General features: G+C 37.7%; 1 protein-coding gene across 4 annotated transcripts in view; it reads right to left on the bottom strand.

Moving 5' to 3' along the window:
- Positions 1-2,326: 2,326 nt before the first annotated feature.
- Positions 2,327-24,402, bottom strand: part of ERICH1 (glutamate rich 1) — a 68,124-nt gene continuing 46,048 nt past the window's right edge. For all 4 annotated transcript variants that reach the window (XM_027892437.1, XM_027892438.1, XM_027892436.1 and 1 more), the window contains 3 exons: positions 9,970-10,347; positions 7,658-7,852; positions 2,327-3,165 (listed from right to left, as the gene is read on the bottom strand). In XM_027892437.1, coding sequence (XP_027748238.1) covers positions 3,092-3,165; positions 7,658-7,852; positions 9,970-10,347 — 647 coding nt within the window. In that variant the 3' untranslated portion in view covers positions 2,327-3,091. The remainder of the gene's footprint in view (positions 3,166-7,657; positions 7,853-9,969; positions 10,348-24,402) is intronic.

Genomic DNA, 24,402 nt, shown 5'->3' with positions numbered 1-24,402 from the left:
TATTCAATGGTGGATATTAATTTATATATTTCAGTTTTCATATCCCAGCCGTGTTGGTTATACTACTTCTCCATGTTGGTTATACTACTTCTCAAATAAACCTGAAAAGCTGTAGGAAGATTGAGCATCATTAATTTTAGAGAAGCAGTACAGAAAAGTGACCAGGTATTAAAATCCTGATGCATGAAATCTTTTTTGACTGCAAATAGGATGTTAAGCACGGAACCTCTGCCATTTTTAGTACACTGCCTAATTTACATTAATATAAGTAATGTCCACTTCTTTTGCTATTAAACTAGATTTTCTGCTCTGTTCTTTTGTGTATTGCTTTTAAGTGTCCCTATGCATGTTGCAAATCAGCACGCTGTTGTTTGGCACGTTTGATTCTGTAACAAATACACACTTATGCAATTGCATTTATCTGCAGTTACAGTCTACAATTTATCTGCTTGAATATGGTCCAATTTTCAAACTCTTCAACATACTTTATCCTCTACTCCTCATAATCCCTGTTAGTGTAATAGTGGCAGGTTTGATAAGTGTAAGCCTCAGCTCCTATCACAGGTCATTTACAAAGACATCAGATATCACCAACTAACTCGCTATGCTTTGAAACTGCTCCCAGGCTTGCTTTGCTGGGGCCAGCTGATTTCTACATAGAATACAAAGCTCTTACAGTGGTAAAAGCAAAAGGAAAAAAAGAGAGACTGAAAGCAGTCTTCTTTCCGTTATTACCTGATTCAAGCAAAGTACATTTTTGACCTGAGAAACTTTACTCACATTCTGGGAGAATTTTACCCTGCTTGAGCACGAAGGTTGGACCAGATGACCCCACTGTGGTCCCTTCCAACATTATCCATTCTGTGATTCTATGAAAATATTTCTGTTTGGCAAAGATACCAAAATATGCTCCTCTATATGAAGCTATTTAGAATTCAGTGGTATTTTAAAAATCCCTTTAATACTGAGCAACCTGATCTAGTGGAAGGTGTCGCCGCCTATGGCAGGGGGGTTAGAGCTTGATCTTTATGGTACCTTCTAACTCAAACCATTCTATGTTTACGAGAAATGGCCAAGCACTAAAAGGGAAATATTAAGGAGGAGAAATTAAAGCAATAAACAAAGGTGTGTGACATGAGTGCATGAGTGCTTGGCAGATGAGTGTGTGAATGTATGTCAGGCTGGAGTAGCTGGTGAGTAGGAGAACCACAGAGTTAAGAGGGACCAGGATCCAGGCAGGGAAATGAGACAGACTGGGGTCCTGTGCTGGTATTCAAGGGATCAAAGGCCTGTACAGTCATCCATGTGAGTGTTGTCTGTGTCCCCAAGATCCTTGCTAAGCATCACTATTGTCTGAACCTGGAAATGTGAAAGCTGCACTCACCTACACTGCTGTGCGAGGGACACATCCAGATCTCCAGTTGCACCAGCCTGCGATGCAGAGGATAAAGAGAGGAACTGACAGGTCCTGGGGTCCACCCAAGGCATCAGCCTTATAACATCCCTCAGCACAGTCACTCGAGTAGCAGGAAATGCAGGCATTACAATGGTTTTTGTGGTCCTTATTTGACCTCGTTTGTACTTGTATTTCAAAACTCTGTCTTTAATTACATGACATCTTTTATTTTTTTCATATTCAGTGTTTAGGACAGATGATGCTTACCCAATGAGTTGCTGTGTATTCTTTTTTGTAGTTCCTAGGCCTCATTTACTGAGTGACATTCAAACCTTAATCTGAAGATGAAGTGATTAATTTCCCATGGGTCTGTTAAGAGAGTATGTAGGTGCTTCACATCAAAGTGGTATTTTCTTCTTTCTCCAGATGTGGGACTGAGGCACACAGGATCTCAGTCACATCTACAGTTCAGTGCCTGTTGTGTTAGCAATTAAGGAGCACTAAAGCCGAGAACCCCCCTCTGCAAAGTCTGGTTTACACATCTTTCCTAACTGATACAGACCAAAGTCAAGCCCTTCAGAGCTGCACACAGCTGCCATAGCAACAAGACTAGTTTTTCTGTATCTGCAATCCTTTGGTGTGATATTGAACCCCTTTTAACTTCTTCAATAAATGAGAAAGAGATATGATTGTATTTTTATTAGAAATTCTTGAGCATCCCTGAACCAATGCCTTGCAAAAGGATATATCAGGCAACACAATAAAAATAACAAAAAAAGCAAAAGTCATGCCATGTTTATACAGTTTCATCAATACTATATGTCCAAGCCCATGTTGGAGGAGATAAAATATGTTGCCCCTATCTTACTGATGAGGAAGCTAACACACCAAGACAGAAGACCAGATGAATGACTCAGCTGAGAGCTCTTCCTTGCAAAGCATTTTTTAATTCATGATTCCAAAATATTTTACAACCATAGATATTATTTACTGTATTATCTATACACAGATAAATTCAGCTGCAGAAAGACTACACAGTAGTAGACAGATTACACAGTAATCAGTGAGAGAACCCAGTCCCACAACTCTGCAGTCAGTGACGCCCATCAGATTGTAACAGGCTTAGCCATGAAACAGTTCTGAAAGTGCCATCCGAGTTTCTGCATAACTCCAAACAGTACCTACACGACCCACCTGTAGAAATACACCTGTTTCCACAATTTAGAAGTTTATTCAGCAAAAATACGTTCCTCAGATGTGCTGCTGCTTAGGTTTAAATATAAAAAATATAGTTCTGTTTTCCAAGCAAGCAGATATACAAAAAAGTCAAAAAATATAATTTCCAGAAAGGAATGATACATTCACAAACAAAAAAGGAAATACTATTGTTCTTAACAAAATACCTGATACAGACTTTATCGTTCCAGTTAAGTCTCTTATCCTAAAGAGATAACAAAATATCACATGTAGAAGACTCAGGTCACACAGCATATGGATATTCCTGACCAACCAAACACAAAAGTCACATGTAGTTTTACCTTGTTTACTGTCTTCTGAAGTTTGTAACGAAATAAAACATTCCTTTACCTGAAGCTGTAGAGTGTGTATTGATACTGCTCTTCCTGAACAATTGCTACTGGGTTATGAGTTTGTATATTAAATTGTAACCCTGTGCATACAGATGCAGGCAAGGCTTTATTTCCTGTTCTTCACGGGAAGGATATCTGTAATCCAGTAATGAAACAGAGACGTGGCTACCTTAGTATGATCTGAAACAAAGAAAACACATTCCTCTTGAAATAACTCCATGACATTTCTGAACACGAAAGTCTTGTGTGACCATTTGTTTTCATTCAATATTAGCATTTCAGTAGAACCAGTGAAGATACTGGAGATTGAATACCTATGAATTTCTATATAAGCAGGTGCACTTTATTTTAGGAGATCAGTCATTTGCATGAGAAAATTTTGTTACTATATTTTGAAATGTTCTATTTGTTATGATTCAATAATTCAAAAAAAAAGGAAGTTGAAATGACATGACCATTGGGTAAGGCTAAAAGAGTGTATCTCCACTTCCTTCTGTCTGGAGAGTAATTCCACACATCACTATTGAACTTATAGTAGCACCTAGAAGACCCAGTTGAGAATGTATCTTGTACAGACAGCTGCACTAAAGTCTCAAAATGCTACGACTTCTGTCTTAATTTAGAGATTACCTATGTGACTTTATTGATTTTTAATGACTGGACTTTTCACAGTACTTATCACGTAATCATCACATTCAAAATGATTCTATAATGTTATGCTAATATAGTTTTCAAATTCCTTTTCCTTTTCTTTGAAAGTTACTTCATAAAAAGAAGTGCAAATTTAATCATTTTAAGGCCTCTGTGTATCAGCGTCTGCACCATAGGCACACAGTAACTGCATCATTTCTGATCTCCAAATTGTATCTCCCCCTGCAATGAAGACATATATAAAGGACAGCTCTCCCAAAAAAGGCAGATAAAAGAAGCTTCGAGCTCTGCCATGAGTGATAATTTCCTAGGCAACAAGGGAAGAGTATGTTTGAGATTTGAAACCAACCAACAAAGAGAAAACATTAATAGATAATGGAATGAAGTTGATGAGTAGAAGTTCATAAATCAGTTCATAAATTAGGAGATACTGACTTTTTTTTAATTAGGCGATCACCTATGCTTTAATAATTGATGTGAAATAGGAATTAAGTAGCTCTCATTTCAACAGCTACAGTTTCCAACCAGCAAAGGGAGCGCTACTTCCAGTCACAACTCTTCTCCTTCGCCCACTGCAGGGTGCAGGACCATGATGGTCTCTGGTTTCCTTTTGCAAAGGGATACTGACTTTCTGACAGAGATTGGCAAAGCCCCCCTCACAAGAAATCCGTATCTGTGTGACCTCTAAACATTCTCTTCCCTGCACTTACAGAAGATTTTAGGTAGAGGTAAGGACTTTCTGTTAAAGACTACCAAATAAATGCAATCACAGGACATTTTGTTGTCTTTTACAGTCTGAGAACAATGACACTTCAAATAATTATGTTCACACAAACACTCCTGGCCCACCTCAACTTTGTATGATCACTGAAGTACAAGGTTAACTTGACAGAGTAACATGAAGCACGAAGTACAAGGTAAGTTGTTGGAGGATGACAACTAGACAGAACAACAAGAATTTCTTGACCAGAGATTTTCTTATTTAAATATGTTTTCTCATTTAAATGAAGGGTTAAAGATAATACCTAATGTTGATAATTTTTCTTTTTCAATTTTTCTCTAGTAACTTCCTTGATACGACTGTAAATATTGGGATCTAGGAGCTTAAGATAAAGCAGAAACTTATTTCTTCAATGTTTCTTCTTTCTTTTGGTTGCACCATGATTCCCAATATGAATAACATGCTAAGAGATGTGAAGGAAATACCAAAACATGGTATTAAACCAGTGATTTTCAATTTGTGATCTGAAGACCTTGAGCAGCCCCATGGCTTTATTTAAGGGTTCTGTAAAAAGTTACTCCGAAAACAAAATTTATCGTAAGTAGGCATAACCTTGGTAACCCCAGTGTAAAGTTAGATGAAACCATAACATATATATATATATATATATATATGAGGAAATAAAAGACATATAATGGTGTGTATAATTTGTAAATTTTACTAAAGGAGAATGTGCACTTATATGAAAGAGATGGATCACTTCTTGTTTTTTCTTACTCTTCCCTTCCTGGACTTAAAGATAAAACTGAACAAAACATAGCACCCATCATGACTCTCTTGATGCTGGCAGCTTAAACAGAATCATAATCATGGGAAAAAGGGTAAATATATTGCTTCTTGAACTACAGGGAATAAAATGTTTATTTTGTAAAAATAATACACCTTTCTAAAATTAGACTGCGGTTTTTACCATGTTAATACAGAATGACCTTTGCTTCTGGTACATCACACCCCAGTAAAAATAAAGAGAAAAAAGGCAAGATAATCAGACAAACTTGTAAAAAACCAGAAATAACTATGATGTACTGTACGTTTTTATCTCCATAAACAGTCCTAACTTGTATTTCTGTAATAAGAACTTGAATATGCTAAGACAACAAGTTTTTCAGATAACTCTTAACTTTTATCACCTCTTAATTGGGAATGAAACCTAAAATGTAAAAAACCCAGACTGGACAAGATGACCTATTTTTGAGACAAAAGTAGGAAAAGCCCCTATAATGAAAGGCCTAATTCAAAGTAAAATTACAGAGCACTATATTTCCCTTCACTGAAATTCCTGAATTACAAATAGAATGTATTGTTAAACTCTGCTGAGGCAAATTAATACCTAGCAGGTGTTTAATTATCCTTTAATAATTTATAACAATGTATTTTCCTCTTTCTTATGTTGTCATACCTCATGAATATCAAATCAACTACTGTGGTTAAATCTCTGTGAACTTGGAATGAGATTACAATCGAGCCTGGAGTGACAAGAGTTACTAAGGAAAAAATTTAATGGGAAGAGTAAACAATTCCAGGCTGTATCAGTAGAAACAGTAATGAATTTTAAAAATCACTCAGAAAATTATCTTCTGCTTTTTCAAGTGACAAATACATGCATCAGAAAATTAAGGTTTTTGATTTCCTTCTGTTTTCTCTCTTCAGTTGGACATTTCTGCGATATAGAAGTAAAAAGAGCACCTTGTCTCAGGGCTGCAAAAACCAACAGAACTCCAACTGTATTGCAGAAAATTTGGATAAGGCCTGTAAAGAATATCCTGAATTAGTCACTTCAACAGTTCCATTTTGCTTTAATCAACAGAAGCTGAATTAGGTAATTCAATAGAGTGCCAGTACCATTATCATTATTCCTCTTGAGCTCTACCTGGTTTGCACATGTGTATTACATCCAATGAGACTGTGTGATTACAATTAAGTTTGTAGAAAGTAGGCTTGAAATGCACAGAAGGATTTTGTCCCATGTATATGTAGATGGTTCACATCCATGATAACCTCAAGGGTTGTCACACTCCATATCTATCCTTAAAATAATACATATGTACTTCTCTAAGAGTGTCCTTTTCAAAACGTATCAGCTCTGAACTCTACAGGCTGGAATTCTCTCTTTTCTGTGCTTTTACAATGCACAGCATTCAGAGGGCTCCAGCCTTGATGAGGATCTTTAGCCACTGTCATGCTTTACATTACTGAATGAAGTTACAAGCGGTTGTCTCTTCTCTGAATGTTATTGCTAAGCCTCTGATGGCCATGATCTTATTTACACTGTTACCACACTACTACCATCTCCGCTGTGATTCTTCAAAAGACTTAGAGCACAATCTAAAATGGTTGAGATTCTCTCATGTTGTGGCCAAGTGCTCTCAACTCTGACAAAATTCTTTGGGAGGCAAGAAAATTCAGCACATCTTGTAGATTTGCTGCAACACAAGTTCTAATGACAAGTAACAATTACTATTTAAATCAAGACTGTGGAAAATGAATTGTTATACCTTCTATGGACTACATGCTGATCCCATATTCACTTGATGAACTTGTAACTGTACAAGAAGAGATTCTACTAAAATTATAGAGGTTATAAAAGAGAACAGAAGGAGCATGCACGAAATTAGGCCTGTGCCTCAGGGGTGAAAAGATTAGTAACAGAGTAATTTTTCTTTTTATGAATGAATTTAGAATATAATTTCTTATAAAGAGTGACTATACATTTTTATATCTTCAATAGCATTTTTTAGAAACTTAAACCAGATGTTTACATTTAAACAAGAACTAAGCTGGAAATCAAAACTTAGCTTGCAAAACCTGTGTGTTAAAGAAGGCACGTTTGTGACCAGGAGGAAAGAAAAAAAATAATGGGTTTTATTGATTCTTATGCATGTAAAATTAATCCTTAACTGGATGAGTGAAATCTCCAAGATAAACAAGTTAATTCCTGTGATTTGAAAAGTCCATTGAGGGAAAACATGCTTTAAATATGATTAAATCTTAAAACCCTTTGGATTTAAAAAATTTTGGTTTAAAACCCTGAATCATCTTGTATTTTATAGTTGCTGCAAAGTGAGAAAAGCTTCTGTATTAATTGCAACCAAATGGAAACAGGGAAATCACTGTATTTTTGGTAAGAATTATATTTTCAAGTTTTATATAAGCATATATTTACCACTGTGATGTGAATTTTAATCCACACACAAAAAATCAGTGAATGAACCTGAGTGAATAGTATCTAATGGTACCTACCAGGAAGCATCGTGGATTGTTCTTGGAATTGTTTCAAAGCATCCTTCAATCTCTCAATATCCTGTAGCAATATAAGGGATTTCAACCGATGTAGATGAGTCACATCTGAGGAAGAGATGGTGCGAGATTCAAGAAATTGTAAGAGCTCTCGGGCAGTTGCTGAATTTACAGCAGTATCTGTGCATTCTGATTTCTCTGGAAGAACAATTGGAAAACTATGTTAAAAATGTTCAGTGAGCACAGAGAAAAATTTTCCTAATTATACTTTCTTTTCAAAGAGAGCATCTTCCTGTTTAGTACAACTGACAACCAAGTATCAGGCACTAAAGAGCAGCTTGCTCCTCCCACTTTTTGTTAAAATATAAAAACGATGGTAAGAGAGGAAAACTACAACATTCAATAAGCAAAAAGGACAGTAGGATTCAAAATTACAGGAATGCAAGAGGAATCTAAATTTTCAGAATTAGCAGAGGAAGAAGGTGTGATGAAGAAACTGTACAGTGGCCAAAGCACTGTGGTTTTGCTTCCTACACATTATGTTTTACAAAAATGCTCACGCATTCGGAGACAGGGAAACTGTGGAACTACTGCAAAGCACTTCTGGAAGCAACCAATTATCTTGGTGTTGCACCTGTGTGTTTTCATTTAAAAGCAGGTATAACAGCATGCAAGATAGCAGAGAAGGGCATGCATTGTTTATACACTACTAAAACATAAATTCTTCCATTCCAGTAATGAGATGTGATCTGTCCCTTTAACCAGACTTCCTTTAATTCTTCTGTTTTTTACCAGCAAGCCAACTGAAAAGAACAGAATTTTCCCGATTCAGCTTTTTAACATACATACTAGAAGTATAATCCAATGTGACCATTTGAAAATGCTGCTAAAAGCAATGGCTTCCAATTTTATCTAAAAGAAACAGGGAGTGTAAAGTTATTCAACCAGAAAAGGCAAACAGCATAATGTCAAATCTATATATAAACTATGATTTGCCTAACAAGAATGTTAGTCACACTCTGATTTGTGGATGCCACATCTTATCTGCAGTTGAACTTCCTTTTACCTATGAATTCCTCTCTGTGGATTCCAAGGTCCTCAATGGCTCAATACTGATCCGCCAGTTTGAAACCAGGGACAGTCAGTCTGTCAAAAACTGTCAAAACCTGAACTTGACTTCCAGGAAAGCTGGAAGCTCAACAACACTCTTTCTTGAAATTCAAGATGCAACACAGTGGTGGACAGCTCATCAGGTTTCTGTTCTGTTCATGCACTAACAGCAGAACTTGAAGGGTTTGCAATTCTTCTCAGTTACTCTGGTGTTCTACCACAGCAAACAAATGTTATTTAGCTTACATTTACTTAGCCATACAGTGAAGTAGTAAAATTCTTATTTTTGGTGATGGAAATACATTAGCCAAAAAGCAGGACAGATTTCCAATGGTAGGCTTAGTATGAAGACCTGACACAGCAGAAAAATTTAAAAATGAGCAAAGAAAATTCTACGTACAAATCTTGAAAAAAACCCCCACGAAATCCCTGATGTCAGCCTAACAAGGTGTTTAAAGTAATTCTGTGGTCTAAAGATGAATTTTAGGAGCCAAGAGTTCTGACTTGAGATGGACTCATACAGATACGTACGCTGTTTAATACTCTCCATTCAGCTCCACAGTGACCAGATGAACATTCAATGGGTCATTAGGGATAACATCCATGCAATCCTTTTAAAAGTACTATGGAATATGCATTAAGCAGTTCCCATTCATCTTGTTCAGAAGTGCTTTATGCCAATACACTTTCCCAGTGCCAACAGTATCCTGCCCTTTCCTCTTGCATGCTGTCTAGATTTCCTTATATAATACAAATAAATCTCCTCCTGGGAAAGAGAACATTCTGAAAAGTAGGTTGGTTCAGAGATGCTAAGCATGAAAGTAGTTTAGGATGGCAATTGCCCTCATTTGAAGTTTTCTGAAAGGAAGTGATCCTTCTGGATGTTTGCTTGCAGAGGAAAGAAGAATTTGGCCCATTTTAATCCATCCAAACCGAGTGCTTTGGAATGTTTAAGAAAAGAGCAAGGGATATCACGTATATTTTCAAAGACAGAGAAACAAAGAACCACAGATTTTTTCTACTGATGTCGATTCTTACATATTCATGTACACACCAGAAAGTGGGACAAATACTAAGCACTCACTGAGTTCAAGAGAGACACTTCTCTAGTAGATTTGTCCCATTTTACAGCATTAATAAATGCACATCCATTTTCCCCTGCATGGTAATACTTATGAAAAGAGAGGAGAAAGAGCGGTACATACTGTCAGCAAAATAAATTTGTTGTGTTGCCTGCAGGAAGTCCAGAATGCTATCTGCCTTTTCATCTATGTCTTTTAAGCCTGCTGCTTCTTCTCTGTTGTTTTTGTCAGGTTGATATGTAAAATCCACACTGGTAGTTTTTGTTACCAAGCCAGCTGCTCTCTTTTTTTCTTTCTGTCGCTTCTTTTTCATTTTCCTCTTTTTGTTTCTGCTTATTTTGGGACTGTCTGTCTGCTGCAGCTGTAAATTATCTTGAACAAAAGTCTCTTGCATTCCACAATTTGTTTGTTCTCCATGTAAATTATTAGAGATTTGCAAACTGCTCTTTTGTTTCTTCCTTCGAATGCACTTTCTCTTGGTTTGCCCTTGATACTCCTCTTCTGCGGATTCAAAAGAGACATGAAAGCTGTAAATAAGATGATCTGTAATAAGCACTTTAGAAATAAGAACAATGAAATATTACACCCTTCAAATTCTGGGATGCCAGAGTGGCTCTAACCTTACTTTTATGATCAGAATGTCTTTCAGTACTACAATGTCAAACTTTTCTAAATGCACTGAGTAAGAAGACAAGTGCTTTTCCCTTCTGCTTTCAGTAATGTCTGTACTCTCCCTTGTGCTACATACTTTACATTGCATTTACTTTCTTAAAGCAGATAATATGGTTCTATACAGAGTGAGGTCAAAAGAATCCCCAGAAAAAAAGCAGTATGTGCAGGCTGAGGGACTCGGCGTTAGAGAGAGGTTCCCAAGGAGTTCCCCACCACCAGTCGGTAGACTTGACCAAGAATGCAAGGAGAATGCACATAATTTACAGAGAAAGCTGATGGTGTTTACATTGATGATATTCATTCACAACTGTGTGGTGTTATAAAAACACCAGGCATCTGCTTCTGGCTCATCTACTTTCTCCTTAAACATCCTCCTCCTTTGGGATATCTTACTGTTAGCTCAGTTTTGGACATCAACTTTATGGGAAAAGCAACAGTGACCTTGGCAAGTAGTCTCCACTCTCTTTAACCACCTGCCTCGGTTCTGTTGTTCCCCTGCTACATTATAATTTCCTTACTAGTTAATTTTTCATAAGGCTCAAATGTCACAGGAAATAAGTCTCTTTTGCCCTCCAAAACAGCTTTTGTGCTTCTTTACTCAGATCTTATCCCTGTACACATAGCAAGCCATCTCTGACCCTGAATGACTGCTTCTCCCACAAACTCACTTCTGAGTGTTAGCCCTCCTAACACGAGCCAAGGAAGACTGCCAGAACCCATCTTCCCTTTGAATGCACTGCTGCTGAAGTCCATATTCATGTCTGCAATAATTCCTGTCTAACTGAAATTGCCTCCTTCATGATCTAATAAAATCCTCACACATTTAAACCAGTGTTCTTCTATGTATTGAGTTTCCATGGCAAGATTTTGGTCATGGTGGGGGTTACAGCAGTGACTTCTGTGAAAAGTTAATCGCCAGAAGCTTCCCTTATGTCCGACAGAGCCAACGTCACCTGGCTCCAAGACAGACCCACTGCTGGTTGTCTAAGGCTGAGCCCATCAGTGACAGGGATTAACATAGTTAAGAAGGGAAAAAAAGTTATTCTGCGGAAGTAATTGCAGCCAGTGAGACTATGTTGGAGAAACAAGTTTGCAGACACCAAGGTCAGCGCAGCAGGAGAGGGAGGAGCTGTCCAGGAGCTGGAGCAGATTCCTCCGCAGCCCATGGTGCAGAGCATGGTGAGGCAGCTGTGCCCCTGCAGCCCATGGAGAAACACGGTGGAGCAGAGATCCATCTGCAGCACGTGGAGGGCTCCACACTTGAGCAAGTGGAAGCCCAAGGGAGGTTGTGGCTTCATAGGAAGCCCACACCAGAGGAGGCCCCTGGCAGGATCTGTGGCCCTAAGGAGAGAGGGGTTCACACTGGAGCAGGTTTGCTGACAGGACTTGTGGCCCTGTGGACGACTCACACTGGAGCAGTCTGTTCCTGAAGGACTGCACCCATACTGGAGGGGTCCTGAGGAGATCCAAGGTGGAGCAGTTCATGAAGAACTACAGCGCATGCAAAGGACTCAAGCCAGAGAAGTTCATGGAGGACTGTCTCCCATGGGAGGGACCTCACGCTGGAGCAGGGGAAGGACTCCTCTCCCTGAGAAGGAAGCAGCAGCAGAAACAACATGTAATGAACTGGCTGTAACCCTCATTCCCTGTCTCCCTGCACTGCTGTGACGGAGGTAAAGAACTGGGAACAAAGGTAAGCCTGGGAAGATGGAAGGGACAAGGGGGAGGAGTTTTTCAAGATTCAATTTTACTTCTCATTATCCTAGTCTGATTTTGATTTGTAATAAATTCAATTGATTTCCCCAAGCAGAGTCTGTTTTACCCAGGTGAGTGATGGTAATCGGTGATTGATCTCTCTCTGCCCTTAGCTCATGAACCTTTAGTTTTATTTTCTCTCTCCTGTTCAGCTGAGGAGGGAACGGATAGAGTGGCTTTGGTGGGCACCTGGTGCTCAGCCAAGGTCAAACTACCAATTCTAATGTCTTGCTCTAGAAAGCCAAGCCATTTATTTTTCTCTCAACCTCTACCTGCATGTTTCTAAATTCCTCACAGTGCACTGAGCCTACTACTCTTATTTATCCGGGCTTACAACATTCCCTTAGGGTCAATGAATCTTTGCTTGGCTAACACTGGTGTAACACAGGAGAGACACCTGAAGTCCAGTGCTTATTTCAGGATGATATGCATAATCTCCTGAACTGCCTCTGACATTCTCAGCTTGTTTGGTTTTCTCATCACTCCTCCCCCTAACCAGTCTTTGCCTCTATCTTCTCCATGGTTGGAGGCCCTCTCTTTCATTTCTGTTTCTTTTTCTGTCTTGAACTCTGTCAGCTCTGAGCCACTTTCTCTTTAAATATCACTACAGACTTGTAGTTCTTTAGCTGTCAGATGACTCACTGCAAAGCAACTTTCCATACTTTCAATGAAGGCAGGTTGCATAAAAATAAATTTGCTGTATTGTAACTGAACACTACAGCATGTTAAAGACATGCCAAACGTCACCCTGGACCCACAGTGTGGAATGTTTCACACCCATGGTATTTGAGTTAAATATCTCTATATGTGATTTGGACATATGGGATGTGAGAAAAATAACGTCTGTGTCATCTTGAAGGAATAAAATATCAGAACTGAAGGCAGATATGAATGGTGAAAGATGCTATAAACAAAACATCACTGTTTCATCTTGAGATCTAATTTGGATTTTCATGAGAGTATTTGTATAATAGGTGAATTTCAGTGTAAATGTTGATACATTGTTTTGTGAAATTCCTCAGTCCTCTATTAACCTGGAGCTCATTGTTTGCTAATAACGCTATTTTAATCTATGCTCTCAGCAAAGTGGCCTAACTTGCTCTTTAAGCATCTGAGAATCACCAATTCTCAGTAAAAAGACAGCATGTTGCCAGCCAAGCACCCTCAATTGGTTTGAAATCACTTGAAAAGACCAGTGCAGAAGCCAGGACAGGGCTTAAGATAATTGATGTTTTGTGTGAAATCCAAAAGTTTCCTTATCCTAGGTAGCTCAGGACCATAGTGAAGCTCTCAAAAGGCAGAACGAATGTAGCCTTCCCATGTGTAGCTATTAAGATAACTACCTGACTGAAAGTAAACAAGAACTATGCTGACTTTCCTCCAACATGGGAAAAAAATCAAACATAAGACTCTACCACCCTACCTAAGTTCTCTTGAGGAGTTAAGAGTGGCAGTCCTTCAGTGGTTTTTGTCATTCTTTGTCCTGTATTTTAGTGTCTGTTTATTATCGACTGTTTCATGTGTGGGAGCTACTAGTGATTCAGCACCAGGAACAGATGAAATTAGATGCTTATGAATGCAAAGCAATGCACACAAAAGGGATTAATTTGAACAACCTACTGCTAGGGCTACAGTGAACTGTTATCAGCTCAAGAAAAACAAAAGCCAGACCTGTGCATCAGTATGGAAAGCTCAGTGAAAACATTCGCTCAGTGGGTATCAGCGATCAAAACAGCTAACACCTTGTTTGCATACATAAGAAAGGAGATGGAAAATAAGTAGAAAAATATTCCAAAGCTATTATATAAACCTGTTGTACTCTTCAAGCTTGTAATACTGTGTTTCTTAGCATAATCCCTGAATAAGACGACTTCGGCAGACAAAAGGAGACTCTTACAGAAGTTACCAGAGAAAGAAATTCCAAAAAGGTTTCTATTATTTGACTTGAAAGAAAGAGTAACAAAATAGACTTAATTTCTGTCTCCTCATGCAAGAACAAGGTGACATCCAATTAACCTGAGCAGTTTCACAAGCTAACAGAAGAAAGTATCCTTGTTTTACTAATGGTACAATTTGCTATTGGATTCCCACATGTGTGGTACACTCAGGAGACTCAAGAACTGGTTGTTCATTCAGCCAGCAAGGCTACATTATTATAACAGCCGTGCTAAAATATAAATAAGAGTTGTACAAGGAACATAAACCATAAAGTTTAGGTCACGGCTCACACAATGATCTCAAAAAGTGACATGTTCAGTGGGATTCGCTCCCACAGCTTTAGCTGTCTGAAAATGCTCAGTGCATACTTAGACCTCTGCCCCCTCTGACAACTCAAGAGACACTATCATCTTCAGAAAACAGATCTCCTCATCCTAAACCAGCCTGGATGGAAATACAACACGAAGGATCTAATCTCTTTCTCTTTCCCTTTCTGTTAACCACAAAGAAAATGGAGACAATAAATTTTGACTAGAGGCTTGCAACAACTGAGAAGAATTAGTCTCTTTTATAGAAATTATTGGTATGGAGGAAGGTGTTTCTTAACAGGAGTCTGCTCATCTGACTGACTTCTGCTAATTAAAAAAATCCACTGTTTTATTAAAAAAACTCAAACAAAATAAACCAACTTTTGATGGATTCTCTACATTTCAAACCAATAGGGAAGCCTGATAAAATTTCAATAGATATAAATTTGGTTCTAATGATTTGTCCCACTGGTGCAAAGTGTTTATCATGTTAAAGCTGCATAATTATAACATGCACGGAATATATACTATGCAAGCAATCTTAGTATGTTGAATAAGTACTTCAGCAACAACAACAGGAATAGCAGCTTTTGGGCCACACTAACTTTGGCCACAACTGCACTTACAGCTCTTCCAAATGAGCTGATGATTCTGCCCCTGTTCCATAATGGTCTGTCACCTCTCTCGCTCCTAATACCCATCTCTGCTCCACAAGTCACTTAATTGATCACCTAATCTAATTATCCAGAAGCACTGACTCTAACCTGTTTAGCTGCATTTGGTGCTCTCTCAGACTGAGCACAGTGTCTTCCTGACGGAAAGCCCATATACATTTTCCAATCACAGTTATAATTTCATAGGTATTTCTTTCAGCCTTAATAAGAACACCTTCCTCATGAACTGTCTGAAGTTAAACTTTTTTTACTATAGATTACTTTCTGGATGCAGTTTGCCATGCAGGTGCAGTCACAGTAGCCTGACTGACAGTATGATACAGAAGTGGGAATAAGCAGCCTGAAAACGAAAGCTAGCTGTAAAAGTCATTTTCTAACAGCCTATCTTATCTTCTCTGAAAGATTAAAACATTTCCTCCATTCAAACTGCATGATTCTTTAACAGAACAGAGGTAGAAATATGTCAAAAAACAGACTTAAAATGAAATAAGAGGACTCCTTTATAGATACAGCATATTGAATTTTGATAATGAAAAGTCAATGCATTGAGTTTCTATCTTCAAGGAAAACCAGAAAATAATAAAAAATAGAAAATAAATAATGATTGACATTAAGATTACCAGTGAGCTTTTATTTAGTTACTTCTAATATATTAGCAAGTTACTTTGTATTCATCATCAGAGCAGCTGAAGACACAAACAGATTAAATACAAAGCTTAACACAGACTAACTAATAGCTGACTTCCTCCTGTCCAGAGTAACCATCAGCATGAACACACTGTTGGCAACTCTGTAATGGAAAAGATGAGCTTCCTCGAGTTTATCTTTACTATTTTGGTTCCTTCGGACAATGGCAGATGGAAACATTGTGGGACAGAATCCTGTAAGACACTGAAAAATGGGAGGCTGTTTACTTTAGGTGTCTGCAAAGTCTAAGAGGATACCAAGTTCCATGGTATGCCAAAATGAAGTCTGGCTCTGAGAAGAAGCTGAGAATGCCAGAGATTTTTAAAAATCAGGTCCCTGAATATTACTAGAACAAACTTTAGGCATATAAAGCGGACAAAGAAAAAGACAGTCAAAGAATATCCTCTTAGCTTTGGAAATCTGTATAATGTGTTCATCACGATTCAAGTGTGGCAGCTGGCTCTCCTGTTCAAGAACCAAGTCCCACAGCTGGCTTTCTGGATGGCAATTCTGCTGCGTGTATTTGTTTTTTAGTTTGTTGGTTTGTTTTCAGATTAACAGGTTGTATGCCTCTCCTGATTTTTCCAGCCAGCTTAAGTTTTTTCTTCCTCCTGATATACTGGATGGATTTTCCATGATAAACCATGCAGTCAGTGCATAGGAATTTAATTTTGGTTCAGGATCTCGTAAGAGAAAAAAAGAATGACATTTTTAATGACAATTAAGAAGACATCTGCAGCTACAGTTTGACCGAGAGTGAAGAGCTGTGGCTAGTGAATGCAATAAAATGTGATGGTTCTTAAAATAAAAGCAATATTGCAAAGATCTGGGGAGCATAAAATGATAATAGCTTTACATTCTTTTTTGGGTGGAAATAGTTTCAAATTATAATTTGAAATCAGAAATAGAAACCTCAATTCAAGACTTCAAAACTTTTAGTAATCTTCAACACTCGTGATACTGGAGAAAACTGCAAAAGACTGAAAGCTGTTTAGGATAGGGACTGTCTTTTATTTGTTCATTCATACAATGTTTGTGTGTTCACAAAGGAAGAGTTCACATACAACTGACAAATGCTGAATATGCTGTCTAGCACAACAGAGTAGTTACCTCTTGAATGTTAAGCAAATCCAATAAACAGTAATGACAATAATCAGTAAAGGCAGATATCACCATCTGCATCAGTCCTCGATCCTAAATGTTTGTCTGACTGTATATACAGAATTTCTCTTAGTCATAAGTTACATCAAATTCCTGCCATAAGAGGAATTGTAATTTGTCACTACAAACAACTACCTAGGACTATATTCTGTATAAAACTGTAGCCATACCCCGCATTCAAGAAAAGGCGAACTTTGGACTTGCACAGTGGTATAATGACGGTCCTTCTTTTATACTTTTTACCCTAATAATTGTCATAATTTTGTTTGCTTGATTGCTGCTGAATGCTGGAATATTGTTTTCACAGTTATTCATTATACTGTAAAATTTTATTCCTACTTGGTAACAGTCAGCTCTGAGCCCAGCATTTCACAAGTGAATTTTGACTGGTTATTTCTTCCTAAGTGTATCACTTGACAACTATCTGTGTTTTTTGACAAATCACTCAGTCTGAGATTACACTGCATCCAGCTCTTGCCTCTAGTGCAGTCGATATCTGTGTAGCCATCAGGAAACCCTGATATCAATGTCCACTCTTTTCACCTGACCATCTATTGAACAAAAGCCTCCAGTTGTGACCTCCCTGTTTTGAGAACTGCTGCTTTCTCTCCATCTATTCTGAGGCTCCATCTTTCATACTATGTCTATGTGCTCTCTTTGGTGAAGGCTTTACCAAAAACTGGAGGAAATTCAAGGAAACCATATCAGCTTGTAGCATTCTTATCCATGTATTTCCTAGCTTTTCAAAGTTTCCAAGATATGTGCATACTTCTTTGCAAACCTTATGTTGATTTGTTCCAAGCAGATACAAGGTTTTCAAGCAGCCACAAATATTACTTTGCATCATAACTTGTGGTGAACTGCTTAAAGCAAACACCAGGATTACAGACTTGCAGCTCCCCGGATGATTTAAGAACTGTTTAAAAAAACTGGCATCACACTATCCAACCACAAAATCTCTGATAACAAGGCAATTTGAAAAACAAGTAGTTATGCATCACTGTCAGCAATGCTGGCAATCTTTTTTCCTTTAATTCTTTCAGAAAGTTTAGTTGAATAAAACCTGGTACTGGTGATTTTATTTTATAATTAATTTTGTTGCATGGCCATTAAATCACTTCAATTTCACATATCCTTTCAAAAAGCCTAGGAAGAAGTGCTGCATCATGAGATTCTCCACAGTTTTTTTTCCCACAGCTTACACCAATGCAAAGGATTTATTTAACTTCTCTGAAACAGGCCTCTCTAAATATTAATTCTACACCATGATCTGTCTCAAAAGACTGGCAGACACATTGCTCCTGGTGTATCAGAAGTAAGACCTACTGCCAGTTTTAGTTGTTTGTACCATTTGCTCAAACATTCCTTCACCTGTCTTTACCATGTTTTAACATTTAAATATGTTTAATACATCATTTGGGTGTGAACTCAGCTTTTTAAAGAACACTTACTTCTTTCTAACAACTTCCTTTACTCAGTTGTCTAGCTCTGCTGTTTTCCTCTCACTTTCTCTCAAGCCTTTCATGACAGGTGGTGGGTGCTGGCCTGGAATATCACATATGGTGTCCTTAAGTAGCTTCCACACCAACTGGTACAACTTCCCTCTCTTTGCTGACCTTTTTTAAGGTTCTTTTTAGTAAATATCTTTATTTTTGTGTAGTGTTCCTTCTTGAAGTGTATCACACCTGTTGTGGATTGTTGTTTCCTGCTGTTGTTTCAGCACCACGTTGATCACCAAGATTGCTGTTGTGATGTGCCTCTTGTGATCCAAATGGTACGCAGGACGACATCAAGAGTCTCAACTCCTCTCACAGCCCCTCAACCAATGTTGTGGTTATTGACTGAGTCTGAACACTGAAACTTTTCACAACATCCTGATGTGACAGTAAGAGAGAAACTAAAGATCCCAGTATTACTCTGTGCTGCTTCTCTGATTTTTCAGCACTGAGTATTCACAATCCCAGCTGGATACGTGATGAAACAGACTCTAAGCTTGCTCTGCTTTTTGTATGCTCAGTCCACACACACATTGATCTAAGGCATCTGAGAGATATTTGAAACTATTTCAATTAATAAATTAATTTCAGCAATAATTTTTTGGGCCTCCTGTCACTTTATATGGAAAATTACACTTGATGAAGCCCCCAATCATTCTTAAATAGCAACATTTCTGATAAAAATTCTGTATCACTCAATGACTTAATTTTTAAACAAAAGCAAATATTTTAACCTTTTAGTGATCCTTTACTATTTTTTAATTTCAAGCTCAGTCTTCATTCCTTTTGGCATTTTTAGGGGTGATGTGCAAACTATCAGTCAGTCACCATTACATAGTCACTTCCTAAATGGGCTCAGTTGCGCTCCCCAAAATCACTGAGAATTATTATATTGACTCAGTGAGGAAAATAAAATAAAATAAAATCAGAGCCGAACATATTCACAGACACGAAGGAACAGAGATCCAACGAAAATCAGTAACTGTTTTGAAGGCTACTAAATCACCAATGCTCAAGAATCTTAAAGCAGCCACAAACTAATTGCTACTAAATACAGAAATCTTCTTAGTCTCTGGCTAAATAAGATTACGTCTTTGAACTTGAACAGAAAGTGCCACTATGAATGAGAGGGGGAGATTTATAACATTCGTATTAAAAAAATGGAAACCTTTTAAGCATTTGATATCACATTTTCAGTTAAAAAATTGTTCTTTTTTTTTAACTTTGCAGGACACAAACACATGCTCAGAGGTTTCTTTAAAGCCTTTTTTTCCCCTAAATGGTTTTCAACTAATGAATCCAAAGCTCAGAATAACAATAGAAATTATAAGAAACACTGCAATCTCAAAATCCTGTGCAGCATTTAAAATGTTCTTTCCAAATATACCAGCTAAAATAGCACAAAATGTAAGAAGTTATTTAGACCACAGGACACACACTGGAAAATAGAAAATACTGGAAAACAGTTATCTACTGGAAAACAGATATCTAGTTTTCCCTGGTGATAAAACAGCATCAAAGGGCAGATCTAAACTAAAGTACAATCTTTTGCGCAAAAGAGCTATCTAAAAATACACAGACACTGACATAGTAATATGAAGATACTCAACAACCCCTCAGCCCAAATTAATGCATTTCAGTTATCAAACATTTAAATATGACACGTCAATTCTATTTTTGCAATATTTTACATTTCTTAACTTTTTACAAAGCATCAAATAAACAATGATATTTTCCCCCATATATATGAAAGAGTTGCCACAACTTCAATTTATTAAATGGTTCTTCCAGTAAATCCTATTTCAAAACACTCTGGAAAAGTAAAGTCTGAAAGAATGTAAACCTTCCAAGTGTTTTATTTTAAACTATTTCCTTCATCCATTTATATCTGGATGTTAAAGTAGATTTCAATTAAATTTAATTACATAGTTTCCAAGCAGCTTTGTAAAAGCAGGGATGTTTTAGGGCATGGGTTCAGTTTACTTTTATTAATCACATTCTAAATTAATTGTGTTTTAAAGCGCTAAGTAATTTCTTAATGACCAAGTTCTCTATGTTAAATAAATCATTTATAAAGATGCAGGCAGGTAGGATGGAAAAATGAGCAACACCACAGGGAAGATCCTGAACTGGTAATCTGTGAGTCTGTAATAGGTGTGAACGTGGTGCCACAGAGCCTTCCCAGGGATGCAGGTTTGTTCCTGACTGCACGCTGTGCTGCCGTGGGCTCTGACCTGGCCAGAGCTGTGAGGTCAGGCTGCTCAAACTTTTTCTTCTAGAGTGAACACTCCAAAACAGCCTTTTAATAGGAAAGCTAGGTTTTATTAGAACAGACACTAGAACAGCTGGTTTTTTTTTAAAATCAAAATGAGGAAAATCAAAACAAAACAATATGCACAAAATCGTATCTCCAGTTTATTCGATGCTTTGTAAAAAGTTAAGAAATGTATAATAATGCAAAAATAGAATTCAGGTGTCATATTTAAATGTTTGATAACTGAAATTCATCAATTGGGGCTGAGGGAGTTGTTGAGTATCTTCATATTACTATGTCAGTGTCTGTGTATTTTTAGATAGCTCTTTTGTGCAAAAGATTGTACTTGCATCCTCATAAATCAATCCTCTTCTCAGCATATCAGATACTTTCAGAGTTGCAGAAAAGTCTGCAATGTTGTCTCAGTCTCTAGGGAAAGTCCCTCTGAAGCCTGGGGTCCTGCTGTTCTCAGCAGACATTGCAGAACATCAGGTCTTTGCTTTCCATAGGACTTATTCCTTTTCCATCATTCCTCCACAACCCGTTTATCTCTCACATTCTAGAAAGTTCTTCTCTCTCAGCAAGTGTTTCCTCACCTCCTGAGGGCTCTATTCTGGCTTCTCCACAAAACAGCTACAGATTTTCGAAGAATGAAACATGATATATGACATAAACACGTGATTATTCATAATAATAAATTAGAAAAAAACAAAACCTAGCTGATACCATGTTACAAAAATAAATGTTTGGAAAGTGACTGAAATAATTTTGTCACATGTTCTCAACAAAAGATCATGTAGGATGCATATTCTATTTTCCTAGGTATTGACCCCAGTGTACATCATTTTCACAATATTAGACCACCTATTTCTTCATAGAGTAAAACGTTACTGGGATAACACAGATCACCCTCTATCACTTCCCAGTATTTCTTGTGCTGCTTCCCAAAAGTAAAGCACTTAAAATGGCAACGGGAGCACAATGACTTGTCTGTTCAGCTTAGTAAAGCATCAAGTTGTTTTTAGTTCCAATTTAAGTTGTTGAAAAATAAGAGTTGCCCTGCATCTTATTGAGGCATAGTATTGTCTACTGAAAAGAGAGACACATTCTTACTCTTCTTCAGTTACATGACATGATCTGTGAAATAACCCTGCTATGATAAAGGGAAATGTGTTCATCTGTCTACACTTGACTTTGTATTTCATACAATTTTAAAATCTGTCACCTGCTTACAGAATGCAGTTTTTTCCATCACACAATGGCCCCTTAATCCAGATTTCTGGCAATGCTAATGCTTTTCATCTTTACTTAGTGCATTGCCTGATACCTCTACAAACGTAGTCTAATTTTTCTTTTCTACGTAACATAACTTTAGGCATAAATATGCTCTGGATATGCATTTTTTTTTCTTCTTTGATGAACTTAGATGTTCATTATTAATCTCTCACATGCTTTTGTGAATTGGCTGATGTATACTACTATTAATCCAACTGGAAGGCAGGTAAAGTCCCTTGTCAGTGTAAAATGTCATTCCTTTGGGGAAGGAATAAGAGGGTTCTCCCAAAGAGAGCTTATCCTGTCATAAGCACCTAACTTTAACCATGTATGATGACTTTTAGGTAGGATGTTCTTCCTGAATGAAATACTCAGCAGCAGGTAGGAAATATGTGAGAAGAGGTCTAAGAAGTCCCTCCCTAGGCTTCATGATACCACAGGTATCACAGGATCTTCTGAGGTGGAAGGGACACACCAGGATCAGAGTCCAACTTTTAAGTGAATAGCCCGTATGGGGACTGAACTCATGACCCTGGTGTTGTGAGTAACTGAGCTACTTCTTTGTACATGTCTCACTATTCTAGACAGCAGATTTGGGCAGAGAAATTGCAACGGAAATCATTTGGCAGCTCTGATGTACAAGGATACTGTATCACTGTGTCCCTGGATACAGCTCGGGGACCAACTACAGTTTTGTCATTAGAGTCTCACACTGTACTGGATACTGTCAGTACACCTGCCATCGACTAAGCAGTTCATTTTGAACACTTTTTGGACTTAGGGAGGACAAGGCTTCCAAGTAAACAACTTTCCTCTGTCTTAATTTTAAAAGGATCGCTTCCACTCTGAAACAAGGAAACAGGTGTATCTGAGTAATGGTTTAACCCTGGTTGAGCTTGACAGCACAGAGGGTATTTCATGTTTCCCTCAATCCTTCTGGACTTTGTTTTGCTCTTCCTGACCTTTTAACAATAATTAATAGTATATTAATAATAACAAAGGCTTACATGATTGGGACAGCAAAAGAAATATTTGCAGAGAACTGGTTATCTCCAACTCCTGCCATTACAGTTTTTAGGGTGCCTACTCAGGTAGTCAATAAAAGTTGCTTCATTGTGCTGACAGTATTTGTGCAATGCCTTTAACAGTGCTACAGTTCATCACTAAAATCTACTTGACAAATTTTTCCAGAAGAGATGCAATTACATTATCATACTATAGATAAGAAACTCAAAGTTTAACAAGTGCATACAAACAAAAAAAGCCCCTAATAACTCCCCTTCTGTCCTCCTAGTCTGCTTCCACCTGGAAATAATCGGACATGGAGTGCAAAATTGTTGCTTCCCTTTATGCTTGTAACTTGACATTATTCTTTCCACTCTGGAGTGTAAAAACATATTGCTTCCCCTTTCTGGAACTGGAGTATCTCAGCATCATTTCAATAGTGAAATACTTAGAACCTTTTGAAACCTTCACCACAACGTTACTCATCTTTGAGTCAATCACATTGCTCTTCTGGAGTAGTGACAATGTTACAAAATCATATTACTTGATATGGTATATCCTCTGCATTTGGGTTTCTGCTATGCCTTAATCTGAACCTTTTCAAAAGCTGGAAACTAATTAAGTGGTATCACTTTTTCTTCCCCTCATAGAGACTTTTCTTCTGGTCTCTCTCACTTAACACTTGTTGTCAAAGGGGTATTCAGGTTTCCTACGCTTAATTTGCAGAAATTGCTGCCACCAACATGTAGGGCAACCAAGTCATATCTGACTTTTTCCTAAGACAGCTACAACACCACAGAAAGCTTTCTGACACTGAGGGAATATTACCTTCTTATACTCAGAGCCTGGTGACATACCATGCATAATTTTACCTAAACAAGAAAATGTAAAGAAGATGTTTCTTCATTTTACTTGTGTGGAAGAAACAGGAGCCTTGTTGTAGATTCCAGGTACAAGCTTGTTCCCAACATTATAAACCAAGTATTTAGAGATGTTAAATTTAGATGCAAGGAACACAGGCCTGAGAGCAATTTTTCAATCTGCTTAAGCAGTAATAGTTTCCTTAACGTTAATTAATTAACAAACACAAGGCTGGTGAAAAAGCCCCTCGTAAATGCGAATGTTTTGCTGGAGTCACAGATACTGCCAGTGTCCAGTACAGCTTCATCTAACCTTTTCCACCTTGAGAACACAAAAATTTTTACAGCTGATTAGACAATGAAGGCTTCTGTAATAAACATATATCTTACATGACTGCTGCTGTTCCTATCTGTACAAACTATCCAACTCTTTTACACTATACTACTATCACTCTCATGGCTGTATCACAT

This window comes from Empidonax traillii, unplaced genomic scaffold (genome assembly GCF_003031625.1).
Source record: "Empidonax traillii isolate 1590-97213 ecotype Southwest subspecies unplaced genomic scaffold, ASM303162v1 scaffold352:size1026972, whole genome shotgun sequence".
Lineage (NCBI taxonomy): Eukaryota > Metazoa > Chordata > Aves > Passeriformes > Tyrannidae > Empidonax > Empidonax traillii.
The sequence above is the reverse complement of the archived record's forward strand: the minus strand, read 5'-3'. Positions and strand labels throughout refer to the sequence as shown.